At 43.0% G+C, this 19,212-nt stretch overlaps 4 protein-coding genes across 4 annotated transcripts; 2 read left to right on the forward strand and 2 right to left on the reverse strand.

Annotated features, from left to right (window-relative positions):
- Positions 1-55: 55 nt before the first annotated feature.
- On the forward strand, positions 56-1,953 carry rrp7a (ribosomal RNA processing 7 homolog A). Its single transcript, XM_071474410.1, has 7 exons — positions 56-188; positions 384-526; positions 645-770; positions 872-995; positions 1,196-1,293; positions 1,380-1,587; positions 1,761-1,953. Exons 1-7 carry the CDS (start codon positions 125-127, stop codon positions 1,844-1,846), a joined length of 849 nt encoding a protein of 282 aa, XP_071330511.1. The 5' UTR covers positions 56-124; the 3' UTR covers positions 1,847-1,953.
- A 223-nt stretch (positions 1,954-2,176) lies between these two features.
- LOC139618467 (zona pellucida sperm-binding protein 4-like) lies at positions 2,177-6,266 on the reverse strand. Its single transcript, XM_071474408.1, has 12 exons — positions 5,368-6,266; positions 5,149-5,273; positions 4,647-4,767; positions 4,280-4,414; positions 3,939-4,111; positions 3,594-3,673; positions 3,348-3,481; positions 3,057-3,240; positions 2,814-2,958; positions 2,638-2,707; positions 2,428-2,559; positions 2,177-2,342 (listed from the first exon to the last, which is right to left on the reverse strand). Exons 1-12 carry the CDS (start codon positions 5,555-5,557, stop codon positions 2,200-2,202), a joined length of 1,632 nt encoding a protein of 543 aa, XP_071330509.1. The 5' UTR covers positions 5,558-6,266; the 3' UTR covers positions 2,177-2,199.
- Positions 6,267-6,400: 134 nt separating this feature from the next.
- Positions 6,401-11,052, forward strand: wbp2nl (WBP2 N-terminal like). Its single transcript, XM_071474411.1, has 8 exons — positions 6,401-6,561; positions 7,125-7,233; positions 7,380-7,518; positions 7,733-7,825; positions 8,116-8,313; positions 8,851-8,964; positions 9,504-9,580; positions 9,688-11,052. The coding sequence occupies exons 1-8, from the start codon at positions 6,503-6,505 to the stop codon at positions 9,742-9,744; spliced, it is 846 nt and encodes a 281-aa protein (XP_071330512.1). The 5' UTR covers positions 6,401-6,502; the 3' UTR covers positions 9,745-11,052.
- Positions 10,451-17,911, reverse strand: LOC139618473 (heme-binding protein 1-like). Its single transcript, XM_071474414.1, has 4 exons — positions 17,478-17,911; positions 14,086-14,224; positions 13,033-13,213; positions 10,451-12,767 (listed from the first exon to the last, which is right to left on the reverse strand). The coding sequence occupies exons 1-4, from the start codon at positions 17,553-17,555 to the stop codon at positions 12,590-12,592; spliced, it is 576 nt and encodes a 191-aa protein (XP_071330515.1). The 5' UTR covers positions 17,556-17,911; the 3' UTR covers positions 10,451-12,589.
- Between the last annotated feature and the right edge of the window lie 1,301 nt (positions 17,912-19,212).

Here is a 19,212-nt window from a genome sequence, read left to right on the forward strand (position 1 = left end):
CAATAACATGAATACTTTATTAGACTGAAATTGTTCTATTTGGAAAACATGTTACTGGTTTAAAAAAAACAAACAAGAAAAAACACGTTGTATTTGTACTTCCGGTGTGAAAGGTCTTACCAAAATGGCGCCGGCCAAGAAGAAACATGCCTCTAGCCAGCCTTGTATTATTCCCGGAGGATTTACAGGTATTGTTTAACAAAATTAAGGATATTTTTCGCCTACATACAGATTGGTGCAAGGACAGAACTTTTTCTCGCCATTTGACATGATTTGTTTGGTTATTCATCTTCAGCCTGGATGGCAGGGATCGCTGCTTGGTCACAGATGTTGTGCCGAGTGATGTGTTGGCTTCAGGGTTTCGTGTCTGTCTCTCTTCACAGTGCTGTCCTTACAGTTTAGTCCCGATAGTGCTGCGCAGCATAAAGTGTATGTGAAAGAGCACAGGGTGCGAGCAGAGAAGAGTTCACACAGACCGCTGGACCGGACTTTGTTCGTCCTCAACATCCCGCCATACTGCTCAGAGGTACCGTTCATGTGGCTGTCACTCAGTCAGTGTCGTTCTTGTCTGGATAATTTGATAATTAGCAAAATACATTTCCCATTGTAGTGTAACTGTTGCTGCCCTGCGGCTTGTCTTCCAGGCTGTTGTCAGAGAGTTGTTCTCGCAGTTTGGCAGTGTTCAGTCTGTGGAGCTCAGAGACCACCCGGGCTCCTTCCAGGAGTCTGGACCCAAGCTGTCCAAGTTCTTCAGACCAGCTGAAAAAAAGGTTTGCCTGGATCACTGCCGGGTTCTTCCTGCTGTAACACTATGAGACAGCATGTTTCAAGTTGTTGTTTTACCGCTCTGTCTTTGTCTCTCTCTTCCAAGGGTTTTAAAGTCGGATACATCGTGTTCCACGGCTCCTCCAGTTTAACTGCAGCTAAATCTCACCCACATAATGTGCCTCTGGTGGTCTGCACAGAGCAGCGTCCAGTGAGGACAGGAGTACAGAGTGAGTGGTGCACACAATGCAAGATTTAATATTATTCTCTCATTTCATTTCATTTCATTTCATATGGTGGTTGTTTGGTTTTGCTTGGCTTTAACTCTTAGACTTAGAATCTCAGCCACCTCCTCGATGAGGAGATTCAAAGTCAAAACCAATCTTTCTTGTGACACATGCATGTTGTGTGATGAATTCTCTTACACCAGAATGGATTCAGCAGTACACGGAGTCGTTCATTCAGTCGGACAAACTGCAACAAATAGTCGACTCCTTCATGAAAGACTACGACAAGCGGAAAGAAGAGGTGAGAGTTTTGAACCTCTTCCTCCACCATCGCTCCACCTGTCTAGTCCATGCAACTTCAACCTGGGCTTGTCTTCTTTATCACAGGAGGCAGAGCGGCAGAAGAAGGAGGCAGAGCAGCAGCAAGAGGATGAGGAGGGCTGGGTGAAAGTCACAAGAGGGCACAAGGGCACCAAGGCCCGGCCCCACAGTGAGGCAGCCAATCAGAGGACTCTACAGAAAGAGATGAGGAAGAAGAAGAGGAAGGAGCTCATGAACTTCTACACCTGGCAGCACAGAAACACACAGAAAGAACGTAAGTTGCTTATATTTAAATGGTATCACTGAGCCACTGTGAACGTATTTCAGATAACTCGTCACTCTGCTTCTAGTTTATTATTCACTGCACTGAGAGGCTTGAAAATGTTATTAAACAGAATTGTATTTCCTTATTATGGTTAACTGTATTGTATGTTCCTTTTTTTCCAGATATTGCTGAACTAAGGAAAAAGTTTGAGGAGGATAAGCAGAGAATCGCTCTGCTGAGGGCACAGAGAAAGTTCAGACCTTACTGAGTCAACTGCAGAAATTTGTATTTGCTCGTCACTGCTTTTGTGTTTTGGCTACCTTTTATATAAAGGAGCGTTTTTTGTGTTAATAAACCATTATTCTCATGAACAAATGTTAATTATTGAATTACCTGCACCCCAGGAGTTGAAATACATTTGGGAAAATCACTGTTGTTGGAAGAAAGTGGATTCCTGGCAAGCGTTTGATTAAAAGGCGACACATAGAGTGTGGCAAGGTACAGTGTCAAATACAACATTTTCTTAAGAATCGATAAACTGGCTTTGAAACCCTGAAGTAGATTAATAGTACAAAAAGAAATGTGAATGTTCAGTGGATAAGGTGAAATGATTTATTGACGTTATTCACTGTCGACTTGTGCATCACAAGCTTGCTGCATTTTTGTCTTCCGACACTTTGTGATCTGTGACCGCGCAGTGACCAGCAGGATCAGCAGCAGGGCAACACCAACACCAGAGAGGGTATACAGCGTCACCTGGAACACTGAGGAGGGGGAGGAGGAAAATGTTTAAGTTTTGCCGTTGGTCATTCACACTGTGATCCTAGTTGTGTGATGAACAGGATTTACTTGTGTTCTGTTTCACACATGGATCATCTTCCAGTTCAGTGTGGTGTCCCAGCAGCAGAGGCCCTAAGGACACCAGGTGGACCTGGTCGGACTCAGACAAGGTCTCTCTTCTCTGTCTCTCACCTTCAGATGCTGTGAGAGGGGAAAGATTAACAAATACACATATACAAAGTACATAAGACTGCACAAGGTGACACATGATATACTCACAAATGATGGCGCAGCTCTGTGCGCAGTCGGAATAATCTGTGCAGATTTCCACCCAACAGTAGAAGTACATCTAAGTGAGAGATTACGCAATTAACAAGCTGCCACAGAAGCTGTGCTGCTGGGAACAGTCTGTAGTTAATGGCAAAATACACACTCTGGTATTACTGAAACCTTACTTCCTCTACACTTGGATGGCCTGTATGAGGGTCCAAGAAGGCGAAGGTCTTGACATCAAACCTCCTCACTTGGGAGTGGGAGTTGGTCTTCCCCTGGTTGTCCACAGGGAAAGAGCTTCTCATGTTATCCAAAGGGTTTGGACATCTACCCACGAGCAGAACATTAAATTGTCAGCTACACAAGTAACCTATGGAAATCTTTTTTTTAGGTTAACACTTTAATTGCCTCCACCTCCACCTTACCCGTCATAGAGGAGCGTCCACACAGAGTGTCTAGACGAAGGGTAGGCAAAGCAGTCCCGTACACGCAGGGATAGTGTGGGGTCCGGGGACGGCTGGGCAATGGAAACTTCCACGTATGCAGCTTTACGCAGGGGCAAGCTCAGCGGAAGCTGGTCTTCAGGAAAGAAGGAAGTGAAGGATGCGTCTAGAACAATGATCACAAATACACTCAGAGGTTTTGTTCCAAGGATCTGACACATGCAAATCTACACTTGTGTGATTAAAAACTGAAAAACAAGCCCTTTTTAGTGCCTGTGGCTATTTTCATCTGCACTCCGATGGTTCCCAGTGCAATCACAGGCGGCGGGTCTGTCACTGTATATAAGGACTGCAGGTCTGCTGCATGCTTTAGATCTGATGCCGTATATTCACACAGGACCTGGAGACTAAAGCACCACAATGATCAGTGCATATGTCATCACTATAGCATGAAAACAAGTAAGCACTCTGGCGGAGCCATCAGCTCTATAGTCATGTGCAGAAGACGTCAGTACTGACCTAAATGGAGGGTGTTTGGTTATACTTTCAGTATGCAGCTCCTCCACTTCCACCTCATAAATCAAAACATCTCCATCTACCTAAAAGACAGGAAGATCAGAAAGTAAATGATTCACGGTGGGACAGAGAAACAGCACTTTAGAGAGACAATCAGAATATGTATTCTAAAATGTATTTCAGTTTGAGACAGTTTTTAAGTCTTTGGCTTAATTTAATTTGGTTTATTGTGACTCTTCATAACCTTATAGTAACCATGCCAGAATAAGCTTTGTAAAAGGTGGTGATATTTTATTCAAATACTATGAATCTTATTTTTGAATCAATTTTTGTGACAAGCAGTACCACCTTCTTCTGAGCACCACAGTCCATCACTCCAATCTTGAAGACAGCAGTGTCTGGTGTGGTGGCCACAGGGGAGCACTGTGGCTGATCCTTCACTATGAGGCTGCTGGGATTGATGGGCGGGTCTGTGTCTGTGGCCTTTACCGAGAACACAAAATGTCCATCCAGAGAGCAGGCTGGAAGGTGTGTTTACAGACAGGAAAATGCAGGATTTTTTTTTACATTTTTAACAAGCACGTTGACCAACATGTTGGGATCTGTAGGAAACGTCGGGGAGGATGTTTTTGCATGTAAATGATCTCATCACAAATTACTTCCACTCCCATACATTCTGGCAATCTTACCATTGAGTCTATGGTAGCAGGTGAAATCATGAGCATCATAGCAGCAGCCTAGTTTGTAGCAGGCCTCACTAGAAATGGTTTGGCGGCCACAGTCCACTCGCAGAGCTCTCTCTGTGTCACACTGTCCAGGTAACGCTGGAGAAGAGCCATGTTAGTCTCCTGACCTGGCACAGTAACGTGCGCTGTGCAAAACCCTGTCTGTGTTGTAAATGACACTAGTGTGGGAATAAATTATTCATAACTCTTCCCCACGCTCAAAGGAAAAAAAAAAAAAAAAAAAAAAAAAAAAAGAGTGGCAGGAAATGTTGACAGACGACATAACCGTATCAATGAGCCTGTTAACACTCCGTCAGCTGCCTCCACTCACATGTTGGGAGAAGTGGAGTCCTCTCACTGTGTCTCTTTATCAGAGGACAGCTGATATTTACCCTGAGCCATTGCTCCTCTCCTGCCAGCTGGACCTGCAGGGGGATGACCACTCTGCTGTCCTGAGGATCAAAGGTCATCACAACGTGGATGTTAAGAAGCCATATACACCATTTTTGGATTTGCATGCATGCACACACACACACACACACACACACAGTGCAGATTTACAGTTTCTTGTAACGTTTCCACTATTTCCTACACTGCAAATAATATTAATAATATATTTTATGATCCAATGCATGTCTATTCATAAATGTTTTTCAGTGCAAATGTTTTAGACACATTTATAGTAATAATAATAATAATAATAATAATAATAATAATACACACATATAATCACCTACAATTTTACCTGCTTGCAATTTCCTAGTCTGTGTGTTATGTTTTGTTGAGCATCCTGTCAGTGATCATTTTAATTCTCATGCAAGCTGTTATTTTACCTCAACCTGAGCATAGCAGCTGTCATATCTGCTGATGAAAGAGAGGCTCTGGTTTTTCTCTCTGCCCATTCTCACGCCACAGGGCCCCTCAGACTGAGGCACTGGGACTGTGGCCCCTGTCAGATCTGGGAAAACAACGAAGCACATACAGTGCAAATACTGACAGCCCATTTTAGAACAAAACGGGGTTTTTCTCGCCACCTCTATCAGAAATCTTACCTGTGACACGTATATTGTTTTGCACCGGCGGTCCAAACACAGCTTTCATTCTTCGGGCAGAGCAGGTGACTCTGGGCAGCGTGAGCTCAGGCGTCTTCTTCCTCTGGACGGCTGAGAAACCGCAGCAGTGCCGGGCCATGAGAGCAAGCACCAAAGAAACCAAACAGCGCTTTGCACAATGATAATCCATTTCCTTGTGGTTGGGATGTTCTCGTCGACTGCGCTCTGGAGGTGTCCGGGCCTTTCTTTGACACGGGGGACAGGGTCACATGACACGCGTTAATTAGTGCTGATTAGTTTGAGGCTTGCTGCGTCCTCTGCCTCCGAGGCAGGCGCTTATTGTCAGTCATGTTGTGAATGATCGGCAGTAACGTCACAGACCTGCTCAGCAATATCCACCTGTGCGTCCGGATTAAAGCTGATTTGAGAAGTAGGACAGACCAAGCTGGTAATGAATAAAAAGGTCAACGTTTAAATAATGCATCTCATGCTGGGCATATGCATGGCCCAGTGTATCCTCAGGGTGCCATTAAATGAAATCATTGCGTAACTCAAAGGCCTTGCCAACCTCAACCCCTCTCTTCCTCCCTATGGCAACTTTTGTACCCATCCATTTATTACATAAGCAATCTTACACCTTTATTCACTGCTGCACCTCGTCGGGGTCCATTTACATGTCCTGATGCATCTGTGATTAATGTTCAAAGTCCATCAAATAATCGGGTTTGGTACCAATGTTTGAATGAACTGAGATGACCACAGCGGCAGGGGAACAGACTTACACCTGCTTTAAAACTCATATCATTTCATCTGTGGGATGATCGGTGCATTTCTGTATTAATGTGATGCCAGAGGACACAGACAACATTAAACTCACATGCTGAGGTCAGAACTTTCAATGGACTAAACCTGTTAGATATTTACACCCGGTACGCTTTCAAACAATAACGTGAATGCGCAGGTCTCAGCGGGACACGGCACCTTGTGCGATAATGACGTTGATGGTCGCACCGTAAATCACGAGTTGTCAGACACCGCTGTGACGTAAGGCCCGTGACGTTTCTGGGGCATCCCGGTCGGGCTGACGATCAGACCGAGGCTCAGGCAGCAGCGGAGCAGGACGCGGCGCCTAAACATGGCTTTGAATCGGAATCATTCGCAGAACGGCGGCGTTTTGATAAGCAACGGAGAAAGGTGTGTGTTTTATATTGTGTGTGTGTTCTTATTTTGACTAACCAGCCGTCTGCCGCCTCTCTTTTTGGCTTGTTTACCTTCTACTTTCCAGTGCGTAGTCAACTCAATTGCTACCCAGCCGCTAGCATCTCGCTAGTTGGCCTGATTAGTATTAGCATAGCTAACCCATTTGTTCCACTGTTGACGTTTGAGTTAGCTGTGAACGTATCGAGGGCCAACTCAAAGCTTTGTGTGCTGTTGTATAACTGGTGTATAAACTGTTAGGATTTTGTTAACGACCGATTTAAAACCTTTCTCATAACCTGACAGTTGGTTTACGCAAGATGGCTAACGTTAGCCGAATATCAAAACAGGAAGTAGCGGTAGTTTTCGTTTGGATGTTGGCATCTTGTAAAAACAAAAATGTCATCACATGTAACATTATGTAATTTGGGTTAGCTACGGGTTGTGAAATGCAATAACGTTATTTTTTTTTTAAACACAATATTCTCACAATTACATACGTGAATCTATCATAACGATTTAACGGGTTACTTTATTTCACCTGCTCCTTCTTTGCCCAGTGTCTTAAGGGAGTGTAAGAACGTGGAGCTGTCATTCAGCGATGTCACCTGTAAGACAGACCTGCTGAAGGGGACGAAGAAGGGCACAGTTTACCTCACACCATACAGGGTAAAGTCAAAATTAAATTAAATACTTTGTATATTATCACTGCTGCTGTCTTCTTGTCTGGAAATGTGAGATTCCCCCACTTCTCATAGATCCTCTTGTGTCTCTCCCCACACACTCTCTGTCTCTTCCCTCATTCACTGGCTTAGTTGCTGTTTGTGTCCAGTAATACCAAGGATTGTCTGGGTTCAGCCATGTTCCCCTATTATCTGATGAAGGGCTGCAGCATTGAGCAGCCAGTCTTTGCAGCAAACTACATCAAAGGGACAGTTTCAGCTGAGCCTGGTGGTATGTGGTCTTTTCTTTTTACTCTTAATCACAAAGTTATGATTTGACTTATTAGATTTTACATTTATAATGATAATCATACTCATTGTAAAATACAACAGAATGAGGTGCGTTGGCTTATTAGAAATAAAAGAACTACATTTTCATTGTTGCTTCTGTCATCACCCACAATGTATTCTGTATTTGTTTTAACTGTGGTTGACTTTCTCATCAGGTGGCTGGGAGGGTCAGGCCAATTTCAAGATGTCATTCCCCAGTGGAGGAGCCATAGATCTGGGACAGCATCTCTTCAAACTGGCCACAAATGGTTTGAATGCTAGTTTACTTGGTCACTATATTCAGCATTTTACAGTGCTAGTAGGTTACAGTGGGTGAAAAAATAATGAAGTCCTTAACCAAAGTGACAATGCTATAATGTTACAAAGAAGTACTAACAGTTACATGTACTGAAGGTCTGCCCCAAAGGGCACCTTTTAAAGTACTCTATATATAAGACAGGCAGTTGAGGAAAAACTCAGAGTGAATGAGCAAACCCAAAATCTTTGGAAAGTTCAGTTTATTTGTTTCAGGAGATCGTTTTGTGCTGCTGTGTTCCAGCTTCTCGTGCTGCCCCTGCCCAGAATGGCGCTGCTTCTTACGGCTATCCTTCACCTGGAATGATGAATGGCTACGGCCCACCTCCACCTGCCGCTCATGGCTATCCCTACCCACCCCCTCCCCAGCAGAATGGATTCTATCAGGGGCCACCTCCTGCAGCTGGCAACGTGGGCTACAATTATCCAACAGCTGCTGCAGGTACACAATTCACTAGTTTGTATAGTGACATCTGTAGACCAGATTGTACTGAAGGAACCCACGACAAATGAAGTGTATTACTTTTAGGTTGGTAAATAAAATTTGCTAAAATAATCTTAACTCAAGTTGGAATTACTATCTTTTTTTCTGTAGACTTCTTTCACTTTCTTTTTTCTTACTTTCACTTTCACTCAATCAATAAACATGTAGAAAAAAACCCAATATCTCCTCTAAGATGTGTCCAGACTTTCAAAGGTGTTAGCCTTTAGGTTATGTTTCCCTACATGTGTATGCAGTGTGCAGCACATATTTGTTTTTGGATATGCGGTTATGCCAAATGTCCTCATTGCACATAGGTTAAAACGCTTGAGGCACAAATAATGCTCCTGTTTCTCTCTCTTCCTGTCATCATTTTGTTGTTTTTATCTTGTCTGTTTTTTTTGGCTTTGCTGTGTAACTAATTGCCAACAGACTGCAACCTCCATTGACCTGTAAAGTCCACCTCTCTTTCTCTTCTGCCTGTTTTATGTGTTCCAGGAATGTACCCATCTGGTTTTGACTACATGGCCCCACCTCCCCCTTACCCTGGGCCACCCCAAAATTGGACTGCACCCCCCCAGAACTGGACAGCACCACCACCACCACCTCCAGGTCTGTTTCTCTCTCTCTCTCTCGCTCTCTCTTTTTTTCCACTCTGTATGTCTGTGTCACTGCACCCGTCAGATCTGATCCGTCTGCCTCAAAGTGAATCACTTCAAAGCTCACCACCAAAAAAGGGGTGCTGTTGTCTCATTTGCTACACATCAAAATTCCGAAGGATAAACAATCTCCCCTCTTCCCCTCCCGCCCCTTTACTCTTTTCTGGCACCTTGTGGATTTCGGTGAAAACGGTCTCACCCTGAACATGGGGCGAGCTTGGGACGCTGAAATGTCAGTTTGGCATGTCTCTATTTTAGGGAAGAACTTGAGTAGGACGCTTGCCTGCACGCATCCTCAGGGTGTGCCAGTATATTTTGTCTCGTGGATGTCTGGAGCTGTCAGTTGTTGTGCTTCACATGATTAATGTTGTGCTTCTCGCATCAGTTCTCCTTACAGTGTAGGAGCTGTAGTGTCTGCTCCTAAGTATGTTCAGCAGTCATCACTGTCTGTCTTTAACTCCCTATCTTTGTCACATCTCATTTTATGCACAGGTAACTCCAAGGCGGCTGAAGCAGCAGGCAACGCATATTACAATCCCAGCAATCCACACAATGTCTACATGCCCATGGTAAGCTGCTTTGCTCGACCTCGCCTCAGTTCCAGTTGTGTGGCAGTGACAAGATATCTCCTTTAATTGCCCTTATACAATATTTTTTTTTTCTTTATTACCCACAGGAGCGGCCTCCACCATATGCACCTTATCCAGACTCTGCTAACAAGAAAAACGACTGAGGCTCAGGCTCCATCAGTTCAGCGACACTCCTCTCCCTTCCTCTGTATCTTACATATATTCAAAAGCAAGGAGTAATGTTGATGGGTACCCACTTCATCATAGAATATAGAAAAGAAAATGCAATTACTAGAAAGCTCAAAGATGTCAGTGATAATTCACCAATGAATTAATGATATTTTGGATACTGAAATAGCTTACGAAGCAATCACATCTTTTAAATACTGTTTAGTCCTTATAGTTAAGTTTTTGACAACTTGTAACTCTGGCTTTTCAGAGCTTCATTATTATTAACATTCTCAGAGATGGAATTTATTTTATTTCTGTCTAGTAGTGGGTAAGGGCGCCTAAATTGTCCTTATTAAAAGCTGAGAGAAGGAGGAGGCAGTATGGGGAATGTATTTTTTAAGACAGATTTATTACCAAAATATTTTGTAGCAGTTTCTTGATTGCAGTTCCTGTAGTTATTAATAATAGCAACTCCTAATATAAGCAGTAAAGTATTTTTGCAATATCATTGCAAGTACCGTGTGTGTTTCCTAAACAGTTTTGCATTGAGTATTTGTTGTCCATATACAAAACCAGAACTGGGTTGAATAGTGTTTAGTAGTTTAATATCTGACTGATTCTCATAGTTAAAGTTTGCTGCATATATGACCAATGTGATCCTGCACTACATCAGTTAAATTCCAGTCTAAGTAATTCCAGTGATCATATGACCAATATCTCACAGCCCCCTTCATATTTCATTATATATCAGAGGTTTTGGATAACAAAAGGTGCAGGGTAATGTTTGAAAAGAGGGATTGGATAGATTTCTTACATTAGTCTATGTATGTGCAATATTTTAACCTCACATAATAAGGTTATACATGACAAGCTGTGGTTACCAGAATGACCCTTTGCTCTGCTCTTGGCTTCTATTGTATTCATGTATGCAAAGCCAGGCTGAAACCAGAACTCTACTGTTCGAGTAGTTACACGAGTGTGGGGTTACAGGGCCACACTGACATTTTAAGGGACTATCAGTGTTTGGCCTGCTGTTGCAACTTCTTAATGCAAACCATTTATTCTTAATTAAACTAGGGTGAGGCACCAGCAGGCCGTGTAATTGCACCCCCCTCAGTGTGCATCAGTTAACACCTGTTTGAAGGACCATTCACACACAGAAGTAGTGGAAAGCATTTCTCGGGTTTTGGTTTTAGTTTGCTTGAGTTGATCAGATGTCTGTATATTAATATCTCCTTTGCAGTTCTTATTCCTTTTTCTGTCAATTAAAATCTAATAAATGTTTCATTTATGAAATTTCACATTGTGATATTTTTGTCATCTATCTAACCTTCACGACTTTTAAACTAACTTTTGAATTTTAACATGTTTGTCTAATGACATTGTAAATCACGTAATTGGGTTTTACCTAATTGGCATTTACTGTATTATTGCTGTATTCATTCATCATTAAGCCAATGATTTTTGATGTATTCAATGATCCTTATGTATTAATGTTAAATCTATCATTTATTACTGTTTGTTACTCAATTACTCAAATCTGCTCCCTACTGCTTGCTTTTGTCTGCGTCATTAAAGTTTATTGGCCATCTTTTCAAAGTAAAAGACTAATGACTAAATGACTAATTCAGACCACATTTCCTGCACCTTGTCTGATTGGCGGAGGCAAACAACCATGAGGTGTTCATTCTAGTTTCTTCTGAATTGAGTGAAAGTACAGATGGTGCATGTCTGGTTCACAGAGGTCAGTAATTTTTACTTGTCATTCCCAGAAACTAACACCTTCTGTAACAGATACTGTCCCTGACAAAATGAAGAAATGCGACTGTTGGAATTATCCACTCAAACTGAATAACATATTTATTATGTTATGAAACACTATCAAACCTGAACATTGTATTCACTCTTATCACAGAAACTCACACTGTACAGACGTATCGCATAACACTGTTTCAAGAGTATGAATAAATAAAGATGGCATTGTCATGCACTAAAACACAAACTAGTCACTGCACACAAACGCATCATGGATTAGCATATAATCACAAAGTTTATAACAACACCAATAGCTAGCTAGCTAGTTTCCACTGACAGCTGTCCACCCGTTAACTCATAAAGACTAATTCTACTTTATGGCTCAACTCCTGTTGCTTTCCAGTTCCTGACTCAGGAAAAGGTTATGTTAATGTTAATTCTATACATTTCTTTGTAGCCATCACTATGTTGTAAACTAGATTAAAGATGTGCAAAGCCCTACTGTGTGTTCTTCAGGGAGACGGGAGCTCTACAGGGACTTGATCTACCCTTAAGGACAAACATATAATTCTCAAAAGAATGAAAAAAAAAATCTGTTCAGTTGTATTTAACTACACTGAGTTCCTCTCTGTCTCACCCCTGTGGGCCAGTGGCAGTAGCATACCAATAAAAGGTACTTTTTTAAAGACCTATTTTCCCTTGGCTTACAACACCACATCTGTCTAGAAGCCTTTCATCACTCCTATCACACATGTTCTGTTTCTGGGCTATAGCAAAACAAAAGTACAGAAAAAGCGACGATGAAACGAGAGAAAAGCTACTGCACTGATGTTTTCTCCTACATTGGCCCATTGCCTGAGCACCTAACTCCAGTGTGGCAACTAAACTGTATGTGTGACAAGCGGAAGATTAGATGGGTAAAGGCAACATGGGTAATCTCTGTCTGTGTTCAAAGGCCTATCAGGTCACCATATTGTTCTTACCAACCAAACACTGTTAGAGCTACAGGACTGTCAGGTGTGAGAGGGTAGTTAAGGTTGAGTAAAGACTTCAGCATGAGATTTGACTACGATCCAGCGGCTCCTACGGCTCTTCCTGTAGAAACCACACCTCATTGCGGCGTCCGTAAGGCTTGAGTGGTGGGTCGTAGCTACAGCAGAAGTACTGCTTGCGCTGAAAGGGGGCCGTCTCGCCCAGGGTGCGTGTCAAACGCAAGGCCTCTGCTCGGTACTCACTCTCCCCTGCGAAGCCTCCAAACTGCCTGTGAACACACAGAAAAAAACAGGCAAGATCTAAATTAGGTGTATAATTAAAGTGTTTGTTTAATGAGGTGAGTGATGTGGACTTTTTAATGGATGCGCTGTCTCATTGGAGAGAAACAGGGACTTAAAAAGCACACATGCATTTGTCGGCTATAATTGGTTTTAAATTACAGTCGGTATCGTGCAGCATCTCAAATCTACATGTATAACACCACAAGGGAGATGTTGTTCCTTGTATACATCATGTTTAAGTGATGCACGTACAGAGCATAGACAGTCATGCCGGGCCGCTCCTCGATCCTAACGGCACTGTCGGTGGGAGTCGGTGGGCTTTGCTGGTAGATGGAGGGGATACGGATGCCAACCACCAACCGGCGAGACAGAACACCGTCATTCCGTGGGTACACTGTGATGATGACGGGAGCTGCTGTTCCCATGGCTTCACCTGAGAAGATGGAGATGAAAAAGTGGTTTAAAAAAGGGGAAACATAGAGGAGCAGAGAAACTCCACTATCCACTTGTCTCCTGAAAAGCAAACATAAAAGGTCAGGATTTGTGTGATTTTGTGTTGAGAACATAATATCATTACGCAAAATGCCAACACTGATATGAAAGTCTTTATTCTCACACTGCAAGAACAGGCCATGTAAATCTCACCTCTATAAATAGCAAACAAATTAAATGATAATTCAGCACCGAGGCCTGGTTTGCACTTTTAGTCGGCTGAGGTTATGTTTGTCTGTTGACCTAAAGTGAGGAAACATGAACTCAAATGACATTAGTGTCTGAGCATTATTCAAATGTATCCTCCAGTAAAGCTGAGTCACCTTTAGGTCAGCCAGCTTAAATAGGAAACCAAACTACTTTCAGTCCAAATACCCACAGAAATGAATACAACAACATGAGAGAAATGAAGAAAATCATCAGTTAGATGAAATAAATTCATGAAAAACTAGAAAAACACTTTTTCTTCTGCAGGATAAGGCACTGACTCGATATAGAGCTCAGTAAATTATGTAAAAAAGCTGAGTCCAAGATTAGTGAAAAACCTTATTTTAATAATGTGGTGTGTTTCTGCCCTGTTGCCTGCATTACACTATGAAAATCTCTCTATTAGATTAAATAAATGATCCATTTCATGTCTTTTTAAAGACACTCTTGGTTCGTGTGATTTTAAAGAAAATATGTGGCACTTCTTAGTCATCGGAGCAGGACAGATATCAGAGGCAGTGATGAGTCAGATTAGATCCTATAATGTTAATGAACACATCTTAGTGCACTGATCCACCAGGAGGTCTTGTTCTCTGATTAGTTCACCTTGTTCATTGCTCCCACCGATGTACATGAGCAGCTTCCTCACCAGCTCTCCTGTCACCTGGTCAAAAGTTCGTCCCTCAGAGGAGACAGCAGCGAATTTGGCAGCATCATATCGCCGCACCTCAAAGCTCACTCCATCCTGGGGAGAGAGGAAAGGGAAATCGGGGGGATGGCTTTTAGCCATCAGTATGCCAACCTCAGCTACACACTGTGTCATGCACAAATGCACAAATGCAGAAAATGCTTTTGTGCACATACACCCGCATTGCACACATCACACACAAACACAGTTGCTCTCTTCCTGGGGAAGGGAGCAGTGGAGAGGTTAAGATCAGATATGATTCACCTCTGACACACTGATGTTGACAATCTGCTCCTAAGGACAAAAGCCCTGAACTAGCGGGCTTTATACTCAGAGGGTTCGGCGTGTGTGTGTGTGTGTGAGTGTGTTTGTGTGTGAAACCAGTGTGGGCAGCCAAATAATAAGATGCAGATGAAACATATTCACAGTGATTTGATTTAATTTCTTCTTCTGCTCTGCAGGGTTCAGTCAGCTTGCAGAGAATAACAGGCAAGAGATGCATGGTCTTACATAACATCGCACAGGCAAAAACACACACACACAATTCACACACACTAAACTCACCCCCACCCCCCTAGACACACGGTGTTAATATGATGCAACAGTTTTGCATTAAATATGATTAAGTGGGGTTAATGTGGAGCACAGTCACTCAACTATGCTGCTGAGCAATAACTTTAATAGGTTTTGAAGGAATCTGGTTACCGTGGAGACTGTGAGGCAGGCTTCAAATACAGCCTCTCATTCCACTAACATGGTTACTCTGTGTGGTATTTTATCGTGTACTCTTCCATGTGTGTGTTAATAGGATTTTGATTTTGTCATTGTCATTTAACGTCATAATGTCATTGTCAGTCACTCCTTATACTGCTTCCCATCACTCCATAAGAAATAGCTGGCTGCTCTAAAACATACAGGTTATTATTTTGCAGATGATAATTTTTTCTGAGACAAAGATTTTCTAAACACAGCAGCAAAAACAGACAACAATGGAAAAGTGCTCAGGGCCGAATTTCCACTGCATACTCTCATCCTCATGTGGTCTTCTTGAGCATGTTTTCTCTTCCTTGAAGGAAAATTCAAATCTAAGAATACCATGCAAATAATTTTGTCTTCATCATGTAGATGAATTTGTGACGCTTGGGTCTAATCTCCAGTCATAGGGTTTCTAAATATCTTCCAACTGCTGTATTTGTGTTACTAACAACTTTTCCTCTACGTAATCCCCCCCCCCCCCCCCCCCCCCCCCCCCCGGACCGGTGAAGTAAGTGGTCCTGTAATCAGACGCTGCAGCCCCAGTCAGTCCTCAACATATACAAGATAACACTATGTTATCATGAAAGCTCTAACGTGTGACAGGTACACGGGCTCCTGCATGGTAATTACAAGGGTTTTGCTCCATATGGCTTGTCAGTGGGACCACCATTAACACTGTGTATGGGTGACGCACCAAGAAAGCAGAACCTAAAGTTCAGTTAAGCAGTGCAATTAATTTGTCCGTCATGTGTCTGCTGCTTGTGTGCATATGTGTGTTTAGCTGCTGTCTTATGCCAGCTTATGCAGCGATAATTACTCTGTGCCTGAATGAAGCACACAGAAGGTATAATCAACACTGTCTTCTCATTTTCTGCTGAAATAATCTTCTAGATTCATTAGCAAACTTATAACTAAATTTCACCTATATGTTGCTGCGAATATGTGTGTGTGTGTGTGTGTGTGTGTGCAGAAGTATGTGTGTATGCCCTGAAAGGCAGCTCCTCTGTATTGTGTGTCAGTTTTAATTAAGGGTGTAGGGTGTCAGAGTCAGGCGGGTGTTCTACAGATCAGGTGACGAGCTCTGATTTCGATACCTGCTGTTTAAACATCAGTCAAGTCCAGAGATTTGATGAACCTTCAGCTTTGACTTTTCAGTGCTGGTTAATAAGCATTTAGAGGAAGCGTGAGTACTGTAGTAACCTTGGACATTATGCTGCATTTATAAGTGATCCATCACGATCCTCTTTCTCCACTTCTCAGCAAATGACAATTAAGAGTAGACGTTTTCTGCAACAGCTCTGCAGTAAAGAGCATTATTTTCCAGTTCCAACGTGAGTATGAGAGGCTGAAATCAGTAAAAAGCAGTTATTTGTATACACTGTTTGCTTCAACGGTCTATTTTTGAATTTCGGCTTCAGACGTGAGTTGTTAGTGTGCAGTGTCAGAACAGATCTGCCTTTCTGTGGCTGTGTGTCAGTTTGGGTCATTTGATTCGCTGCCTGTCTGGTCAGATGGGCTGGAAATCCTTTGTCTCCCTGTGAAAAGTTAGCTGCTGTTCAAAGATAAAAACACAAAGCCGCGCATGCCAGCCGTGACATTACATGGCCTGATGCACATTTACAGTAGTGCACTGTAGGTCAAGAGGGCACTAGAGAAGAACCTCGAAAATGGCTGTTAGGCATTCCTTCAGTTCACAGCACACATGGCTGAGCTTATTGGAACCCTACCAATGTGTGCACACATCAAACATAAGCCAACACAACAGATGCATGAACATAACAAGGGGTGGGGAGCTGACATGGAAAGGGCACGCCCTTCCTCCTCTGTGACGTCAGTTTTCCATGTCGTTGTCCTCATCAGCGATGGTCAGTGTATCAGTATACACACCCAGTCCATATCTGAGCTCATGGGTTAACCACAGCCACCGCAGGGTCAGTCAGCCTGTCCCCTGTGGTTTCACATGCACTCACACACGCGCAGTAATCTGTCACACACCGGCTCTCATCCACAATGTCATCATGGAAAAAGCTGTGGGTCACTTTTAAATGAAACCTTTCAACCTTTCTGACCTCATTCTAGTGTGTGTGTGTGTGTGTGTGTGTGTGTGTGTGTGTGTGTGTGTGTGTGCTTTTGCTTTAAGGTTACACAAAAGTCATCACCAGCTTTCTTCATTTGTGCCTTGTTGATTGGCAGGGCACCTCTGGCTGCTGTGCCCCTTTGCCCCACGCTGCGGCTCAGCAGGCATCCTTATAGGTCACAAGTAATTAACTGCCAGGCTGTCAGTCAAGGCTGTGACAGCAGCAGCAGCAGCAGGAAAACACTGCAAAGTTCATGCAAACTATTTTGTTCAAAGCTGCCGCAACATAAGGCACTTATATTTAAGTGCTGGATAAAATATTCCCGCAGAGGGGGGAGACCTTGCACCTTTACTGTGCAGCAGGATTACTGCGCGTAACGACAGATGCCCACTCGCCTAAAGCCACGGAGAGAGGCGCACAGAGCAGACACTGAGAGAAGCTTTACAGACATCAGAGTGACAGGACACGCTGCTTACCTTGGTCTCGCTGCTGAGCAGTTTATATTCTGTCTCCTCGGTGTTTCCGAAGAGCGAATTCTTGATCATGCCAAACATGTCGCTCGGGACAGGTCTCCTCTCCTCTCTCCGCTCCTTCGCTTTAGTGTATGTCCTCTCTTTCGTCCTTGTGCTTTTTTTTTTTTTTTTTTTTTTTTAATTTTATTTTTTTTTACCTTCTCAACTCGTGGTTAAAAAAAAGAAAGAAAGGAGAAGGAGTAACTTGCAGCAGCAGAAGTATCCGGATGCTTTGTTCCACTGAACACAACTGATGCGTTCTTGTTTCTCTCTCTCTCTCTCTCTCTCTCTCCCTCCTCTTTTCGGAGGCAGAAGTTACAGATGCTGACTCCTCACCTCCTTTTGCAGAACCAAGGAATGATCAACTCAGCCTCCACTCTGATGGGTGGACTGTCTCCGCCCTCCTCCTCCTCCTCCTCTTACCAGCTTGACGATCACTCATGTCACCACCTTTCACTCATAAACGTTTAAGTTCACCAAAGGTGGGGCATCGAGATGACAGCATCATTTCCCACAGCTTATTACCCCCCAGATGCGTTCAGGTTGCGCTGTGTTATTAAAAATGCAGTGACTTGCATAACATAAGTCTGGGTCTGAAGTCCATTAGGGAGTCACCTCCTCCCAAGAGTGGAGAAGAGTGGTGTAACCTTCAGGGACACTCAGCTTTTGTTAGGGGTTCTCTCTCATTCTGTTTGTCATGGCTGTCTGTTCCGGGACACATGGAACAGTGGCGTGTGGAGAAGCACATTTACATCCTGTTTTTTTGTGTAATATAAATTTTGACACAAGCCCTCGGTTTGTCAGTATGCATTGGGCTTTATTTCCAGGGCTCTGTGTGTGCGTGTGTGTGTGTGTGTGTAGTTTGGGGCAGCACATGGGTGTATGTCTTACTCCCTGTGTCACTGTGTTGCTTTGCTTTAGGGTTAGTCTATTTAAATTCACACTGAAGGCAATGTTAGTCACCAGTGGGGAGTAAGAGGAAGCAGGAAGGGTAGATTTAATGAGAAAAAAAAGTGGGATGATAACATTGGGCCAGAAAAACTGAGGTACCATGTGAGGGAGCTGCAGAGAACAGGCAACAGAGAGAGAGAGAGAGAGAGAGAGAGAGAGAGGATCCATCTAAGCTCACTGCAACATACTGAGCAGTACATGGTCAGTATGGTGCAGCTGCAGCTTGTACTGTTAAGCAAATTGTTTCAGTGTCTTTGCAGTATCGATGATGACAGGTTTCCTTGTTACCACTGTTCCTCTTCGCTGATGTAGCTTCCCTTGTTTAAGACTTCTCCTATTGTCCCATTGCATAATGTTGCAGCATCTGCCAGTGATGCACAAGGCAACAACACACTGTGTCTTTGTCCCTCTGAGAGATGCCTTGCTTCAACAGTTACTGTTAATAGCTAGCAATAACCTAATGGCTACTGCTATTCAACTTAATGTTTTGTAGCTGGGGTTAAATGGGAAATGCAAAAAAGTGAAACATGAAAAGGGACAAAAGCTTTAATGAGCTAAGTCATTATATACTCTCAAAAGTGTCAAATATCTTCTGCATCGGCGCAAGATCATCAGTAACATAGACTGAAATATCCTGTTTCTTTAACTACACTGGGTTGCCTTTAAAGTTCATCAAACTGATATTGTATTGTTTTACAGTAGATTGACAATAGAACTGCCAGAAAGGCAGTTAATGCCTCAGTGGATG

The sequence above is a fragment of the Trachinotus anak genome, unplaced genomic scaffold (genome assembly GCF_046630095.1).
Source record: "Trachinotus anak isolate AG129_WGS33_773 ecotype Australia unplaced genomic scaffold, CSIRO_AGI_Tana_v1 ptg000003l, whole genome shotgun sequence".
NCBI lineage: Eukaryota > Metazoa > Chordata > Actinopteri > Carangiformes > Carangidae > Trachinotus > Trachinotus anak.